The 19161-nt window shown below is 36.2% G+C and overlaps 1 protein-coding gene and 1 non-coding gene across 2 annotated transcripts; both read left to right on the forward strand.

Moving 5' to 3' along the window:
• Positions 1-787: 787 nt before the first annotated feature.
• On the forward strand, positions 788-859 carry Trnad-guc (transfer RNA aspartic acid (anticodon GUC)). The gene has a single exon. It is a non-coding gene; the product is annotated as a tRNA-Asp (tRNA).
• Positions 860-3129: 2270 nt separating this feature from the next.
• LOC129924310 (uncharacterized) lies at positions 3130-4234 on the forward strand. The gene is made up of 2 exons (XM_056018570.1): positions 3130-3227; positions 3661-4234. The coding sequence occupies exons 1-2, from the start codon at positions 3130-3132 to the stop codon at positions 4232-4234; spliced, it is 672 nt and encodes a 223-aa protein (XP_055874545.1).
• The last annotated feature ends 14927 nt before the right edge of the window (positions 4235-19161 follow it).

The raw sequence follows: 19161 nt of genomic DNA on the forward strand, positions 1-19161 counted from the left end.
TCTCATATTTTGGGCCCGTTAATTTTAGCAGCGCTTTTACTTATCTCCCCCCCCCTACCCCCCCCCCCCCCACCGCCGTACACATTCCCTTTTCTACATTTCTCCATTTCTCTCTTGGTATTTTGTTCTCTAAATCAAAAGAAATATCAATTCGGTTTTATTAATTGTAATTGTTTATTAGACCTCATTTAAACTTAGCGAAATGACATTAGATCTAGATTTATCTTTTCAGTGCTATTAGGACTAGTTTATTTTTTCCTTTACAGTGTTACAAAGTACCATTACTTGCTCTCTGTCTCTGTCTCTGTCTCTATCTCTCTCTCGAAAAAAAAAAAATAAGACTCTCTAGATCTATTTTTTAATGCTATTTGGATTTTTAAAAAATATTTAGAACATGGAACTATACTATATTTAGAACACGTTTGAAAGGAACTGAAAATGTAAAAAAGTAGACCTTGGAAAATAGAAGAAAAAAATGGCTTTAAAAATATGGTGATATTTTTAAAATTCTTTCTAATTAGACTGCGGGCGGTTGGGGAAATACTGGAAATAAAATACAAAGATTTGATAGAGCTTGAGGTTTTACGCGAATTGCGGCGGTCAGGTTTGGTATCCATCAAAAAGTGTTCTTACTGAGTACCTAGGGGGTAATAGGAACCTGTGCAAGAAATTTGATGCGTTTACGTATTCGTGCGATAGATGAAGAGATCTCTAGATAGGTCAGTGATATTGTCGTGTGCTTGCATATAGTAGATAACTAGTTATAAAGCACTACTCATTTATCATGTCCTCGGTAGTATAGTGGTAAGTATCCCCGCCTGTCACGCGGGAGACCGGGGTTCGATTCCCCGCCGGGGAGGAATTTTTTTTTAAATGTCTCTAATTTACCTAAATCATTTTCTGCCTATTTAATTAAAAATGCATTTATACTCATATTTTTTTTTATTTCAGAATAAAATATAATTTACCAAAGCAAAGATACACGTCAAATAATTTTTTGTTAATTTGTGAAATGTGCAAGCTACACTTATTGTTGAGTATTAGGTTAGGATGACATTTAAATAGAAAAAAATTGTCAAGCAATAACATCAAACACATGATACACACACATATGCAAGGGAATTGAATAAAGATACACATACACACTGTCTATTTCTCTCTCTCTATTTCCATCACTTTCTAGTAACCACATAAACAGACATAATCACACAAAAATATGATTTTCTATATGTTTGTGAATGGTTTATGTTTATGTAGGCCTATGTAGGACGTAATTGTCATTTTTTTTGAAGTAACGCCTGTATAAATAAGATAACTGTGTATGTGTTTCTAAATAATTTAAATCAATATCAACGTATATCAACTTCGAAACGAATTAGCTTCTGTAACCTTCCATCTTTCGTTATATGTGACTAATTCATTAACCTGTTCTCGACTATAGAAACCATTAACTGACGATTTTGTCAGAACTATCTCACCGCTTGATAATGAACAAACAAGGGAGAGTATCATTAAGATAAGGTGGGTAACCTGCGCTTGCTCCTCAGATGAGAACTGACAAATTTCACAGTACCGGGGGGCCGTCCCCCCTGGGACCGCCCTTTTTCCTATCCTGCCAGCCGACACGTTCCGCATTCTTAGCTTCTGGAACTCGCACAAGACCTGGGTGTAGCCTTGGGATGTAACGTTCTCTGTCGGTAGCGTAACCACGAGCAGTGACAAGAGGGGCGAGCCGTGGCAGGACTCCTTCTTTTTTTTTTTTAAGTCTTTATTGTTGAGAGACTGTAAAACTGTGGTGAGGTTGTTGGTATAACATAGGATCATCGATGATCTCTAACACAAGTGTAATGGAGTCCTTATTCCGAGGGTATTTGGAGGAAGGGATGATTAGCTCGTCCATTTAGATTTATTATTATTATTTTTTTTTTGCAAATTATCCTTTCTGGAAGATGGTCAAGAAAGGTTCAGTAAATATTCATAATTATAATCATAATCATAGTAACATTCCTAAGAAGTTTTTCGTTGCCTGTCAGAGGGCAGTACTGCTGCAGACCTGCCACATCACCAGAAAATTCCTCAGTAAACACTGATATAGGAACCACAATGGACTTTGTTTCTCTTTCAGGAAACACTAGCCTGGCAGTGCCAGAGAATTAATACTCGTTCGTTTCTAATATAATAATAATAATAATTTCATTTATAAATCAATGTTAACAAGCATATGGTAGCCTCAGTGAGCTGTAATAACCTAACAGACCATCAGACAGGAACAGAAGAGTTAAAATGTTTAAATGACAAAGTAATCTAAAACAGTTTTAAGCAGGAAAGTCTTGAGGCTCTTCTTGAATCTAGTGAAGCATTTTGTTCGTCTGAGCTCAATGGGGACCACTAGAAGGGTTGAGTCCATGGAGCGCAGGGCTCTCTCAGGGACATATGGAGTGATCAGTTCACTAAGGTACAAGGGCATTTCTTCGTTGAAGATGCAGTGATGACAAAGTGTGGCCACCTTGTAGTCGATTCTTGCTTTCACAGGAAGCCAATGAAGTGCAAGAATCACGTCTTGTTTTTCTTAGGAATATTCATGCAGCTTGTTCTAAATCGCTGCAGCTTACCGATTTTATCATCAGGTATATCTTCTAGTATGGTATTGCAGCGGTGAAGGCTGGAGAGTATGAATGCCACAGATTGCCACAACTAACTTTATTGCTGACCTCTTCGTCATATAATGTCGGATCTGGCCTAATTCTGGCTGCTGCAGTTAGAGTTAGTTGGTGCTATAGTTTCTTTATTATTTTGAAGACTGTTGATGTACATTTTCAACTATCAGTACAGTTTGTTTGCCAGATAATTAGATGGTTCAAAGTTCAAACCAGTTTGAAGTACAGAAGATTCACATTGGGGAAAGTTTGAAACAGCTGGCTATTTCAGTATATCCGGTGTACAGAATAGAGTAAGCGTTGTTGTGCTAATAACCTTGTGTAGGCCTATTTGAAAAGGTATGCACACTTTTGTTTACCCTTTTAAGCACAACTAAAAAAGAAGATACATTAAAAAAAACAATATTTATAAGACGACAATATCTACCGCATGCAAATTAAAATATAATATAAAAATAAATGAATAAATAACATGTCTTTGCTCAAGCTGAATAACGAGCTTATACTAAGCGCCATCAACTTGATGTCTGCGACGTTAGCCACTGAGCTTAAGATACAGTTGTGGAAATGGTACTTTCGTTATAAAGACATCTAAAGTTACAACTATATCTACCCAAACTTCTGATTTAGAGCTCTTAAGATCAAGTCTAGATCTAGATCTACTTCTAGATCTAGACTCTATATGTAATCTAGATTTGAATTACGTAGAAATATAAACGAAGATGAGATAATTTTTCAATTAACTGAAATCAAATTTAAAGTTAATAAACAATTCAGTTATTGCTACACTAAGGCTGGCTACGTCATGTTTTATAGCTAATTTTTTAAAAATTTTTACTTTGAAAAATTATAACGGTCAGACTAGAGTTGTTCCCCGTGTGACCAACGAGCTAGTAATTCTTGTCTCAGCGATATAAATCAACTGTTACATTTATAGGAAAATTGTTAGAGCCGTTTTTAAGATCCGTGTCCAGGTTCCACCCTCCTCCCTCCCCTCATGAAGTTGTGAGGTAGAGGCAGAGGTAGAGTTAGAGGCAGAGGTAGAGGTAGAGGTAGAAGCAGAGGTAGAGGCAGAGGTAGAGTTAGAGGCAGAGGTAGAGGTAGAGTTAGAGGCAGAGGTAGAGGTAGAGGTAGAAGCAGAGGTAGAGGTAGAGATAGAAGCAGAGGTAGAGGCAGAGGTAGAGGCAGAGGTAGAGGCAGAGGTAGAGGTAGAGGCAGAGGTAGAGGCAGAGGTAGAGGTAGAGGTAGAAGCAGAGGTAGAGGCAGAGGTAGAGTTAGAGGCAGAGGTAGAGGTAGAGGTAGAAGCAGAGGTAGAGGCAGAGGTAGAGGTAGAGGCAGAAGTAGAGGTAGAGGTAGAGGTAGAGGCAGAGGCAGAGGTAGAGGCAGAGGCAGAGGTAGAGGTAGAGGCAGAGGCAGAGGTAGAGGTAGAAGCAGAGGTAGAGGCAGAGGTAGAGTTAGAGGCAGAGGTAGAGGTAGAGGTAGAAGCAGAGGTAGAGGCAGAGGCAGAGGTAGAGGTAGAGGTAGAGGTAGAGGCAGAGGCAGAGGAAGAGGCAGAGGCAGAGGCAGAGGTACAGTAGTGAATAAATGCTAGTTCCTAGCTCTGTCATTTACACTAAACAAATAGTCCCTCTTATAGAGTTAGTAAAAATGATCTTTCTCGAATTATTGTGTAAACTCTTCGTTTTAAAAGTTTCAACGTTATTTTGTTTGTTTGTTTTTACTTCCGGTGTATTCCGTATACAGTTTCTGTTTGTGATATTGTTTGTTTGTTTTTACTTCCGGTGTATTCCGTATACAGTTTCTGTTTGTGATATTGTTTGAAAAGAAGTACTTTTTGTTTGTGTAAATCTGTTTCTCTAACATTTTTATATGGTTTAAAATCATTAAATGTGAAAGCGGGAGGGGAAGAGAGAGGAAAAGGCGAGAGAGAGAGAGAGAGAGAAAGAGAGAGAGAGAAAGAGAGAGAGAGAGGTTTAGGAAAAAAATATGAAGTAGAAAGAACAAATAAATATACAGCACACAAAAAAAAATAGATTTAGATGTCAAAAGTTTGCTTGACAAAAACACAACACTTTTTAAGTTTAACAATTTCTGAGCCATTGCAGAGATCTAAATGTGTCTGATCATCTGATGTAAGGAAGGAAAGATGAAGAAAGTAAAACATACAAACTTAATCACTTAGAGATTTTCTCCCCTACCCCACTAAAAATATGCTTTTTGTTTTCGACCATTGGCCGACGGCGTGACCAGCAGATGGTAACTTAAAACTCAAAAGCAAAGGCGGAAACGCCGAAAACACATTGGAGAAATGCACGGCCTTTGTAGAAAGCAGATTCGTATCTGGAGAAGGCAATTATCTTTTTATTTTCCAATTTCATGGCTGGGGGTTAGGTCCAGTTGAACTAACTGTCCTTGCCGCTGTCCAGAAATTTTATTGGCTTCCACTCAAAGTGGCTATTTCATGGTAAATTTCACGCCCGTATTCTGGAGGCGCTAGGCGGCTTAGAGGCTAGGTGGGAGACATGTCTTGAAAAGCGGCTTATTATGCACCTCCTTCTCGAGGACCCACTTACATTTAACCTCCTTATCGAGGACCCACTCACGCACACACACACACTAGCACACATATCTGCTTTCACAGCAACAGCTACAAATATGGATTCTCTTATAATAAGTTACAACTACAACACAAACTTTTTTTTTTGAATATAAATTGAACAGAATTTGATGCGGTAAGGAGAAAAAGAAAATGAAAGAGAGAGCAAACAAAAGAGAGATAGAGAGAGGGGGATAGAGAGAGATAGAGGGAGAGGGGGAGAGCCAGATTGAGAGAGAAGGGGGCAATAGTGACTATTGTAATGTAAGTTACGGACGCTCTTTCATAAATGAAGGTTATTACCTTCACCTGCATGACGTCAGGGGGTAGAGGCGGACAGTTTCAAACTCAGGAGCATTGGGACGACAGTCTGAGACTCAAACAACATGATCATGAAGCCATCCAGTATTACTGACTTCGCACACATTGTGGCTACTTCACAGTGGAAACACAAAATTCTTTATATTGTTATTAGTAATTAAAAAAAAATAACACATTAAACACACACACACTGTGACATACAAACACAAAGTAATTATCTCAATAGTCGAAATGTCACTAACAAATATGACAGTGTCTATGACAAATATATTGCTTTATAAGTACTAAAAATAGATTTGTTTGGTAAGGAAACGGAAGTACTAGAATGGACATTTGTCCTACACAGCAACCTTAATTTTTATGTTGAACTCAAGTAACCCAGAAATAGTTTAGGAACAGTTTGGAAATCCATGTTAGCTTTTTATTTCTTTTTTTTTTTTTTTTTGTTAGTGTTTAGCTGCTCTCTTTTGTTTCTCCCCCCCCCCCCCCCCTCTCTCTCTCAATCTCTCACTTTTCGTTTCATTATCAATGCCGGCATGATGTCGATAACAAGAAGGATACATCGCTGGATGCTCCTACCAGGAACCTAAACCATTGCGAAGCTATAAACTAACAAGGTATACAGCCCATGTCCCAGGCCAACTCAGAAGAATGTCTCTTGAGGTCGTCTCTCGACACACACACTTAATTTAAACCCAAGAAACACAGGAACATAAACATTCTGGTATGCATCGATCATTGTGACCTCGTCTGTCTTAATTATCATCTGATTTAGTTCGCAGTCTTGATAGATACATCCAGTCTATACATCTACTGTAATACTCTACACACTGGTGTACAATACACAGACACGATTTACAATTTATATAATTATAATAAACAACTACAAGAAGACTTCTCCTTGACCTCTCCTTGCGACCTTCAAGTGAATAAGATATTGAGGTGTTTGTTTGTTTTTCTTTTTATTGTACATGTTTCATGTGTTTTACATGCTTCATATGTTTCTTCAGATTTGAAGTTTGTCACATCTTAGCCCGAAACATCCCGGAAGACGGGAAGAGATCGATTCCGGAACAATCGGGACGATAGTCTAGATAGCAAACCTTACATCCAGACAGCCATCAACGTCATTATTAATTCGAAATCCTTCGATGGTGATTAAAAAAACATGAAAAATTAATCAAAATGTTATATAAAAAGTAGATTTGGTCCTTGTTACATAACGTCATATCAGTGATAAGTGCTTTTATCTCAATAAATGAGTAAATTATACTGGTCAATTACATTGTAAATTATACTATTATTTTTTTTTTAGGATACCTCAGCTTTTTAGCTTTTGACTTCAGTTGTCGAGCTGTTTACATCCTAGGAATCCTTGGGCCTTTGCCTCTTTTCTTTGCCTCTTTTTTGGGCTATTGGCCTCTTTATTGGGCTTTTTTTTTTTTTATTAATAACAAAAAGATGCATATTTTATTAGTAAGCGTACAAATTAAGTAGATACGTTTTAAAGTACAATGATTGCAAAACATAGCAATGCATATAGTTACATATAGGTTGTCATAATATTTTAACGTTTTAAATTGCTTTGTATATGGAGTTGTTTTTTTCCAATAGCATATAATGAATTTTTTGAAATTTAAGGTTCTTACAGTATATGTGGTGAGAATGTCAACAATAGGTAAATAAATAGAAACAATCAAAGAGTGAAAGTAGAAACTTAAATGATGTTAAAACATTTTAAACATCGTAGTCACATTTTTTTCCACTTTGTCTACATTGCTTATGGTTGTTTCCTTTGTGCTTTGCTACATTACCCCATATCTTTATATTAACTTCTATCAAACGTGCATACACATCTATGTGTGTACACACTTATGTGAACATAGGCATTTAAACATTTATATTGTTTCTTTTGTTGTCTCCCTTTTTATGACAATTTCTTCCCTTGAAATTTGGAAAACTACTTCCTCATCATCAAGGTGGAAATCCTGTCTGCTAGAGTCCGTATAAAACAAAGATTTACTGCTGCAGGGGTAAACGACTGTATAGAAAATACGAAAAACATGCATATATGTGACCCTGCCGGACCAAGTAAAACAAAGGACGTTTGGGCCACGAGGCCTTCATCAGCTACAAAACAAACAAAAAATATATATGTATATCGGGAGTTTCTGTTCAGAGACAATTTCTCTGTTGTTTTTTTTTTTTGGTCACAGGGGCCAATTAGAGTCGTACTGAAAGTTATTTTATATGTATCTATATATATATATATGTGTATATATATACTTTTTTTTCTTGAATATTCCCCCTCCCCCTTTTTCCACCCTTTTTTTTATTTTTCCTCTTCCCCTCTTTAATATATTATTTCTCTGTACACTGCACAAGCATGCGCAATATTGGCAATGGTGGTGGAGGATATTTTTTTTTAACAATAGTAAAAACTTTGACATATGTAACAATTTGATGTAGAAGCTTGTTGAGATATGAGGTTATGTTGATGCTCAATATTAGAACAACAGAAGAAAAACAATATCTGTATAGACTGTAAACGTCTGCAAGGTAGTAAGAAATAATATATTTGTATGTAGACTGCACAGGTATGCACAATACGGATAGTGGTGGCATTTTTTCAATATTCGTAAAGAAGTCACTATGGACATAATTGTTAAAAAGTACAAACTTATACAAAGAATTGTTTGCTTAGATATCATGTTGTAAATTATACTATTATAGATTAACTTTCTAAAGTGTGCTCGTCTCTTTCTTACATTTAAAACATGGCATTTTAAACTCTTGACTCTTGCATGTGTAATGAGTAAATAGACTTATGAATATTTAATTTTGCAAAAGAGATTTGTTAATGGGGCAAAGTATATTTTAGCAGACGAACTAGTCGTGCCATCTTCCAGACAGAAAACAATTTATGGAGTAAGCGTAATCTTCTGGGGAAATAAAGTTTTATTTCTATAATTAGATTCATACGTCAAATACAAATTCAATACAAAGTAAATAATCTATGTCCTTATGTAACAACAGTTTAAATTGACATTTGTTTCACGTGACTGCGTTGTTTGCGAAATAGTTTCAGATGTTAAAGTCTCTAAGGCGAGAATTATTGACATTTAATATCGTTTATATGAATGCGAACAAGAGCTATACACAGAGATGTGCGCAGCCTTATCAAAGGGAGACTATGCGCATATAAATAAACACGAGTAGATTAAGGGGCAAAGTTTTTCTTTCTTTAAACCGTTCTCGCCGAGACCATCCGGGCATCGTTAAGCTCAATTACATCGGGTTTCCTTGATGAGTAAACTGACCGAAGCCTAACAACAAGTTCACAAGCACCTGATGATTGCTTCATCAAAGGTCAGTGATGGACAACTCCGGAACCATATGTTGACCAAACAGTCCCAGGTCTCACCTCCCTTGAGACCCCTGGCTGGCTGACCACACCTCCGTGTGCCGGGTAATTATGTCGAGCTAAATGAGGATAATGGGATTAAATAATCATCACCTTGGTGTCCGTTGGAACGTGTTCAAATCTTCAGGGAAGCATCGTGCCCAACATCAAACACTGACCACCAGCCGGTGAATTAGATTCATACACTAAGATAGACAAAGTAAATAATGTGTTTCTCGTAAAGGCGTTGAAGCGATGGGGCAATGAAGTGAAGTCAGGGGTAGTTACTTTTTCGGAAGAGCTCAACTTAAATTAAGCACATCTTTCAGGTTAGAACAATGATGTGGAAGAAATTATTTCCCATTAATGTGAGTTTCGTTGTATTGTCGATGCTTGCCATTTTCAAGAGTAAGTTCTACATTTTGAGGTTGGGGCGATTAGTAGTGACATGACCTACTAGTAAAATATCTTCGAACCGAACCGCTAGCTTATCCAGGAGGGGGACGGTAAATGCAACCCCCCCCCCCTCCCCGCCCAAACACGACAGACCCATGCCTCTTCCATGTTTCTTTTATAGCGACCCCCGAAAGGGGAAAAGACGCTATTAGTTTTGTGTGGTCTGTCTGTCCGTCCGTCCCTCCCGTTTAGATCTCAGAAACTATAAGATAAAATAAAAATCGGACATCATGGTATTTTAAATCTTTCAAAGTTCTGATGCAACGGCTACTTTTTCTTTTCTGAAAGCGAAAAATCTAATTTTTTAAGTCAATTATGCAAGCAGTTTTGTTTTCATAAAAATACACCATTTTAACAACTATTCACTATTAATAGTAACATAATCCAACGGCTTTTAAGTAAGAAAGATACATATTTACCATTTTGTAACACATTTATGTGAGCAAAAAATATTTACAATTGTATTGCTTAGTTATGTAAGTTCTGTCATACTAAATACTACATTTACATAAAAAAATGTTAACTTTTTTTTTTAAGGGAAAAATCTATTTACTATGCAAATAAGTTGGACATAATTTAAAACAGCAATTAATAAGTAGTTTTTCATATTATCGCGTGAACTGTACTACTGCCAAGGAACTCGAAATAGAAAACTAAAGGAATTTTTTTTTTTTTTTTTTTTTACGGATTTACAAGATTCACGAGACTTTGAATAAGAGATTGACCCTTTACAAAACAATTAAATCAATTAGATACTCATTATAAGACATCAATTAGGACAGGTTTACTTCTAACTTCACATTCACATTCACCTATCCCTTGGTCTGATGGACCTTTGGGGCACCACACAGGATCTATCAACCTTCTTTCTCCATTCTTCTCTGTCATTTGACTTTGATAGAATTTCATTATGATATTCTTTATGAAAATATTTAAACCTACCTTTTTACCTGCCTGGGTGGACCACTTCTGATAGAATTTAATACCAACATTCTTTTGAAAATATTGAAACCTGCCTTTTTTCCAAGGGTGGACCACTTTGGGGGCTGCTTTTGAGTTCATGTTTCCACACAAAGTGTCCTTGTAACCTTGTTTGTTTTTTTTTAATTTTGGGCTGAAAATGAACCTATTTATGAGAGATGTTAATTTTTTTTAAAAATAATAAAATGACGTTTTATTCAAACGTCTCACCAACTTACTTTAAAACGAGTTCTTGATCCACCTGAGCTTACTTTGTATCTTGTCTTATCTCATTTCTTACTGACATTACTACAGAAAGAAGATAATAACGGCCTACGCGTATCCATGAGCTTATCTAGACTTAAGTTCTGCTTGGTGATTGTTTGTCTTGGGTGATTCAGGTAACCCAGAGAAAGAGCACTTATATGAATTTGTCCTAGCATATGGAATAAGAACTGTGCTTTTATCTTTGTCTTTCTAAGTACTTTATTCTGTTCAGTTTTTTTTTTTATTTGTACTTTACGATTTAATGTTATATGTGGTATTTCCACATTACTTTTTAATCCTCTGTGATTCTATTGATGGTGTTATTCTAGTCAAGTGTGAATATTAATGCGCTATAAACCTTTACGGGTTTATTTTGTGTCTGATCTTATTTCTGTGTGCTTTCTTGAGTTTTGGAGACATTAGAGGATGAAATGACCAGTTCATGAAATGATTAGAAGATGAAATGACCAGGAGATGAAATGACAAGGAGATGAAATGAAGAGGGGATGAAATGACCAGGAGATAAAATGACCAGGAGAAGAAATGACCAGGGGATGAAGTAACCAGAGGATGAAATGACCAGGTAAAATGACCAGAAGATGAAATGACCAGGGGATGAAATGACCGGGGATGAAGTGTCCGAAAATGAAATGACTAACTATGAAATGGCTGGGGATGAAGTGACCAGGGATAAATTGAACTGTCGCCGATTAAATCAGTAAGAGAGCTTGCAAATTACGGAAATCCTTAAAGTCAGATACTCACAAAATTCCCTTAAAAAAGAATAAATTTTTTAAAAGCCGCATATCCTACAAAAGAATGTATAAAATTCAAACCTTCGCATATTACTAGTATAAATCTGTGATGCCCAAAATACGGCGCAAAGTTCCATCCGACCAGCCGAAATGTTGGCACAAATTGTAGAAAACCCATGATGACAAATGTATCTATCCGTACGTTAGGGCCCTCAATTTTTCTTTAATTAATTGGTACCATGACCTTTACTATTGTTACGCTTATTAAATGTGACTTTGAATGTAGAATCTACCAGACAAAGTGAACGAATATTTACTTTTGTGGAACAAGATAATAAGCCAACATATTTGATTTGTAAAGAAAGTGTGACTGTTTTAAAAAGAAAAACAAAATACATGTAGACGGCGTTATGGTGACATTCTTGATTTAAGGTGCGAATCAAAGATAGTTGAACTACGCCTACAGCTTGGAGGATCTTATATCTTATCTTATGTAATCCAAGAGGATCGATGAGAATATTTACTAAAAAGAGACAATGAGTCTTTGTAAAGCTAGCTACAACGTTGCTCATATTTTAAGGACATATAACAAGCCATTCTTTTCTGGCGCGTGAAAAAAGATAAGCTTCAAATATCAAATTCATTAATGTAAGTACTTGACCCAAGGGTTTCAAATGGTTTCAAATTCAAGTCAATTTCAATTCAATTTTATACCATTTCGTTCATGTGGCCAGCGACACGAGTGTCGGAAATTAAAATGGCCAGCAGGTCAAATTAAGTTGAGCGTCACTGGTATAAATGAATGGAAGTTTATTTTTAAACATCAATTTAATCAAACAAAAACAAATATGCATTGGCATTTATACCTATTTAATTTTAACTATTTATTAATATAAATATTCAATTATTTTAAATTGTTGGGTGTTTCCATGTTTCACGCTTTAATTGGCTGGAGTTTTCTAAAGAATAAAGTTAACGTGAACTGTTGTGTAAACCGCTAACTTTGTTAGTGCCTTATGTGTTGTTGTCAAGGTCATCTCTTCAGTACTTAATAAAAAAAAAAGAAAAATTCTACTAATTTTTTCAAAACAAGAAAAAAAAAAATTAAGGTAATGCCTTTAAAGTAGTCTAAAGATTATTTTTAAAAAAGACATTTTATGTCTTTGAGTAAAAATTATTAGATGATTGGCGACACAATAAAAACTGATTTGACGTTACAAATTTTAAAACTATAATCATTTTCAAATGAAATTTGCTTACCAATGAGGCCATAAGAGAAAACGACTTTAGTGGTCATCATCGCCGTCCTTTCAAATATTTCTTTGTGTTCAGTTTGGCCTAAACAAATAGACGTATATGAACAAAAATATTGGAGAAAATGTTTTTGAAACATTTTAAATGTTTAGAAGCCCCAAAACATTCGTGATATAACATTCATATATAACATTACAAACTGGCTGTTGAGCCATGATGAATTCTGAACAGCTTACAGATATTAAGGATACAATGCTATAGCGTGTGTCAGTCAAGCTTTCAAAAATATACCATGCTACACAGAAGCAAATGGAATGAGGCTTTGAGAGTAACCAACAAAATAAAGTTCAAGGTCCCCGTTAGTGAGGGATGTGATTACCTGCTGGATGGAGACTTGGACGCAGGGCCGGCACTAACAATTCTGAGTAAAGAGATAAGGATAGTAAGTGAAAATTAAGATTTTGTATTTAATTGGCACCCCCAAAATGTAAACTTTGTCTATTTTTCAGGATGATTTTTATGAGTTTTCGGGAGATTTTAAATAATTTATGGAGATTTTCATGACTTTTTCGTATATTTTGCAATTACTGTAGATTTACAGGAGCCCCTGGAAAATCTGGATGCCGCGGAAAACCTGTTATTATATATTAGTTATAATGGTTTAATTTAATAATTTACACCTAGAATTAGCGCGGGGCCCATGAAAGTGCGGGGCCCACTGAGACCGCATAGGTTGCAGTGGCCTAAGTCCGGCCCTGCTTTGATGTGTCTGCAGCAGGAAACTATGGTCATCTGAATGTTCATAAACTTTTTAAAATGTCGGTTTTAAGTGTTGTCAGAAAACCAAGGTCTGCTTTCTAAGTAATGAACTTGGAAACAGCCAGCTCGTATATGCTTCAATGTTTACTTGAAATCCTATACTCTTAAGCGAGCAATTCTTGTATGTATGTATATATATTTATATATATATATATATATATATATATATATATAAATTTTTTTTCGAAAACTGCTCTAACGATTTTATTTAAAATTTCACGGTATGTGCATAATAGTGAGAAAAAAATTCTCAACTCATTGGCCTTATTGGGAAAACTCGAGATCGACCGTTATATCGGTTTGAAAATGCCTCATTATCGAAAAATTAATTTTGGCTAGAATGTTTTATGAATGAAAATTTTCCATGACGTAAACGGGAAAAACGCTGCTTACGTCACTAGGCTTACAGCAGTACACTAAAATATTTCTTTGCAAACAAGGACAAGTTTTAAAGAATCAATAGACCTTATTAAACATTTGCGCACCATCTTACTGTAGATTGATTTATTATAGAACTATGAAATAAAAGTAATGAAATTAAATGTGCCGATGTATGATTAGTTATTGTGTTTTAAGTGCTTAATAAGTTGTTTACACTTTAATTGTGTAGAGCGGTGTAGATACCTTTTACTTTGTTGTTTATTTTGCTGCTGACCTCCAGCTGTCTCGTTCTGAGGTTGCATGCAACCATGTGCTCTCTTCTATGTCAGCTAAGTCAAGTTTGCGCCATAAGCTGGTGTTTTAAGCGTCTCGGTGTTACGTCGCCCACTTTTTAGCTCACCAAAAAAGACTGCCTTTGGCATGCGTTCGTCTGAGATTCGTCTCCCATACAGGATACTGCTCTGTCCAGCGTAACTTTCGGACTTAAAGAATTCCCTCTATACAAAGGCCGCGGATACACATTTGAGACCAAAAGAAAATTTGCTGCCGTGGACAGACGCAGATGCTAAAAGAAAATCTTAATCGAGCACCGCGGACAATGGTTATGCTTGCCTTGGATGTGGCAAGATATGTAGGTCACAGCTGCAATCCTCATTAATTTTCGGACTCTAAGACAAGCCTTATTATTATTATTATTTTGCTGGTGAATTATTACCATGTGTTCATGCTTCGGTGTCTACTGTCCTGTACCAAAACAAAGGAAATGGTCATAACACAGCTTCTCTACGCCTTACTAGCTCACACTAAACATGATATCTAGCGAGCAGTCAACGAGTTTGCTTACGCTGCAGCCTCTTTTGATTTAACTATAAACCTCGGTAAAAAGCTTGGAGTTAGGGCGTGTTGACGGAAAGCCCAGGAGAGATCTGAATGGAGGGATGTGTAAAAGCAGGTCATAGCACCACTGGGATGGATGGATGGATGGCAAAAGCCGGTATGAACTTCTTATAGTCCGACAGTCATGCTGTGCAGGGCACGTATCCCGTATGGGTAACGAGCATATTATTCGGCGTAACAGAGGTGCCCTACGGAAACGTTTCTTTAAAAAACTAATGCAATGATTTAAGTCTAATAAGAAAAAATGAGCCATTTTACTTTGTCACTAAGTGCATGTTTTACCCTATAACGTAGAGAAGTTACACTGCAAAGACTTTCTTCCAAGCCAATAATAGTAAGCCTACAATAGTTTTACGCAAAAGATGGATTGCAAAACTTTAAGACGGACTTGAGCTGTAGTTTGTCTAGACTCTAGGAGGACTTAAGAGACTTTAAATTTAATCGACATGTTCAATTAGGCCTACAATTAGAACTAACAGAACACTAAAACAACTCTTCAGATTAGTAGTCTTTATCCGATCGTTCATTTTCGTAATTACAAGAATATTCCCAAAATGACTTCGGGTATATAACCTTCCGAAATTATTTAACCGAGCGAGGTTCGGCCACCTGGTACAAAAATATTCTCAAAATGACTTCGGGTATATATCCTTCCTTAACAAATTATTCATCCGAGCGAGGCTCGGTCACCTGATATTAATTCATAATTCATGAACTGTGGCGGGTATGTACCTACGAACAATGTAGGAACAATGTCAATGAAATTGAACTATAGACAGTTTCTCGCCAATGTTTGACTGCTAGACTGTGTTGTATAGCCTGGAAGCGGATCTGTTAACATGCTTTTCTTGTGCGTTATTGTAATTGAGATATAAACTGAATTTTTAAAAAATATGGACATCAAGCCCCACAAATACCACAGAAGACTGCATGATGTTCAAATGTCAGCATATGAACTCTTAAAACTGGTGCAGGTCACAAAGCTGAGCTCGAGGATCACAAGTGACCTTCTGCGTGACCTTCTGCATGATCTTCTGCGGTGATTCAAAATACTTTCGTTTACGCTGAAGTAGATATTCTAAAACAATCTGTAAGTACCACTGCTTCCTCTGAGGTTTAATCACGTGGTATTCTCTATTGTGTTATGTGTAACATCTTAGTGTTTTCAATATTACCAAAAAACAACAAAACTAAACAAGTACCAGTAAAAACAAAAAAATTAAAAACTTCTCAGTTATGAAGCTGATGACTTATGTGTACCTTCGATTACATTGCTATTTAGAGCTAACACCACCCCATACTTGGTAAGGCCATCAAAAAATCTACTCAGGGTAACGAAAATTCTAGTTAAGTGGTATAGATTCAGACCAGGCAACATTAAAAGACAGTAGTCTAAGCTAGAATACTGGATCTAGTTAAAGATATGATTTGGAAGATTCTGGTTTTGTCCAGCTAAATATTTTAACAAAAGCGGTGCGCAAAATGTTCCTGAAAGTCTAAATGTTTATTTAACTCATTTGGGGAATTAACTCAAATGTGTGCTTAAGATATTGATAGATCTATAGACCATATTTAATTTGAAGAAATGAGGTACCATTGTGATGAAGACGAGAGTGAATTCCACACTAGAACCAAACAGAGGCTAAGAACTATGACTTGTAGGACTATTGAAAAACAAGCAAAACAAAAAAATACTTGAAAAAAAAGTGTATATATAAGGGAAAAAACGCTCAAATACTGTCATTTCTCTCAATAATGCAGGATTTATTTCTTATTTCCTTTTCCGTATACAAAACAAAATTATTTATTTAATACTAATTAATTCATTGATTGGTTATTTTTTTTTATTGAACCCTGTGCTGTCATCAACAATGAATAATTGAGCAAAGTTTCAACTTGTTCCTTGAATGAGAAGTCGGGAGAGACACAGAATGTGTGAAAGAATCCTGCCAGACAGCCCAAGGGAGTTAATAAGGCTAAACAAAATCTAGCCTCAGTGTGGTTTAAATAATTAACATTGCTCTATTTTTTAAATTTATATGAATTATTGTTAAGGTAGCAAAGAGACTTCAATGCTGGCTCAGATACAACATAAGTCTGGCATGTCTCGTAATTCACCAGATACCGAGTCTCGTAACGAAGGTCTAAATCATAGAAATACACACATGAGGACAAAATAGATACAAATCTCTGGAGATTTTCACCACACCTCTGTCACGTACAATTCTGAGAGACATAATCTAGAAAGTTCTGGCTAGGAGGAGGCTCACGTTGAAAGGAGGGGGGTCAGCAACTTTAAATCTCTGTTTAATTTCTTTGCCTTTTTGTTTCATTTTCCTCTTGAAGTACCAGCAAGACACCAATCGCCCCGATACCATCTGTGTGACCAACCCGCAGTCTTGCACCCGTGCCACTTCAGGGGGAGGTCAATTCAATCTTTTCACTAAGTGATTACAGAGAACTGGAAGGGAAAAAAAGTAGAAAAAAAAAATCTAAAAGAATATAAAATGCATTCATTAGTCCCCGAGTGGCTAGTGTCATAGTGGACTGTTCAACAAGATTTAAATACAAGAATAGATAGACAGACAGACAGACAGACAGACAGACAGACAGACAGATAGATAGATAGATAGATAGATAGATAGATAGATAGATAGATAGATAGATAGATAGATCATCAGCATGGCCGACACTAAAGTCTACAAATACATGTTTCTCTACTCTTGTTGACATTGATGTATTGCTACACTCGTCCATCTCCTCGTGATTGGGCAGAGATGGTGTTGGTGGTGGTGGTGCGTGTGGGTGATTGACAATTAGTATCATGAAACAAATATTTGGTAATTTGTTTGTGTATTGATTAGCACTGTAACATCAAATCTTCTTAAGTACAATCAGCTGGGTGTAGCTGTAGGTGCTATTGCAATGCTTGCTCAAGAAATAGATTGGCAAGTACTCTTACATAACTACTTGCCTTCGATACTATCACTAAAATATTTGAAGCAAAAAGAACATTAATGTCTTCAAGCACTCACTATAACACCTGTATATCAATATGTGTACGTTTTAGAATTATATGCTATAATAGTTATTTACAAAATTACACTTTTAATCTTTGCTCAAATATTTTTCTATTTAGTTGGCAATAGTGATAATGTAGCATACGTTTCATTGTATAGCTTATAATGAAAATCCCCAATAATGTTCATAAATCAATGTTTTGTGCTGTCTACTTCCTCTACAGATAAAGGGTTCAATATTTTAAAAGCTTATAGTAATATCACTATTTAAAAAGAAGATGTATTTCATTGATAATGTTTTGATGCAAAAGACAATATTCTATCAAACATTACATTTTGGAAATAATGATGTTAGCTATACCCCTATCAAAATGAAAATGGCGGCCAGTTATGCGGGCTTATTGCCCTTTATCCTCGCGTTTTTTTATGTTAAATACTCCTCATCCACTTGACAAAAAAATGTCTTTTTTTTTTTAAAGGAACCATAACTTCTGTTTTCTCAAAGTCTCTGGTGTTTTTGTCTTGGAGTGGTCGTTCCTGCTTTCCATTTTCTTTTATTTTTCAGGACGATCGTAAACTAAGTCACGGATCAAATGCAACGGTTGGATGCGCCATGTGTTCCGGTGCGTCAGTGGGAAACGGGGGTTTCATGTTGGTGCTGCAGGGACTCGAGCGCCAATGTTCTTTACCAGACGTATCCAGGGTGGCCTCCCTTCTCTGGCCTCAATCAACTCTGGTGTACAGTGTCGCTCAAAAAACGATTCGCATTTTAAATTTTATTGTTTTTTTTTTTAAAAAAAAGGGGGGGGGGGTGTTAGCCTAAAACAAATTCCAATAAGGAGTAAAAAAAATTATTTATTTTTCCTCATGAACAGAAGCCTCAACAACCTTTATTTATCAAAGTAATTCTAGACACTGTTCATTTGACAACCGGATACACACCAATGCACTCAAAGAAATAAAAAAACAAAAAACCTCGCATCTTTGTAGGACCATCTTCGAGGCCGTGCATATACTTGTCCGTAATGTGGAAGAATTGTAAAGATCTGCTATTAAATAACAAAAATAATCAATTGACATTTTTGAGTTCTTAAGGCAGGGCCGGCCTTAGGTAATTGGAGGCCCAAGGCAAAGTTAATTGGTGGCCCCAAACAAAATAGAAAAATAAAATTTAAGACCGAAAAAAACGCGAGAAATTAAAAACCTTCATGAATCTACATCTAAATTAACAAATAAGTCATATAGCGCATTTTCCGTAGAGTTCAATTAGAGTCTGTAAGCTTCTTAAACATATTCGTACAGATGTCATAAACCGATGTTTCAGGTCAATCCAGGAGCCGATAACACGAAAGTGCTTCATGGGCGATTCATCTTC

This window comes from Biomphalaria glabrata, chromosome 1 (assembly GCF_947242115.1).
Source record: "Biomphalaria glabrata chromosome 1, xgBioGlab47.1, whole genome shotgun sequence".
In the NCBI taxonomy this organism is placed as follows: Eukaryota; Metazoa; Mollusca; class Gastropoda; family Planorbidae; genus Biomphalaria; species Biomphalaria glabrata.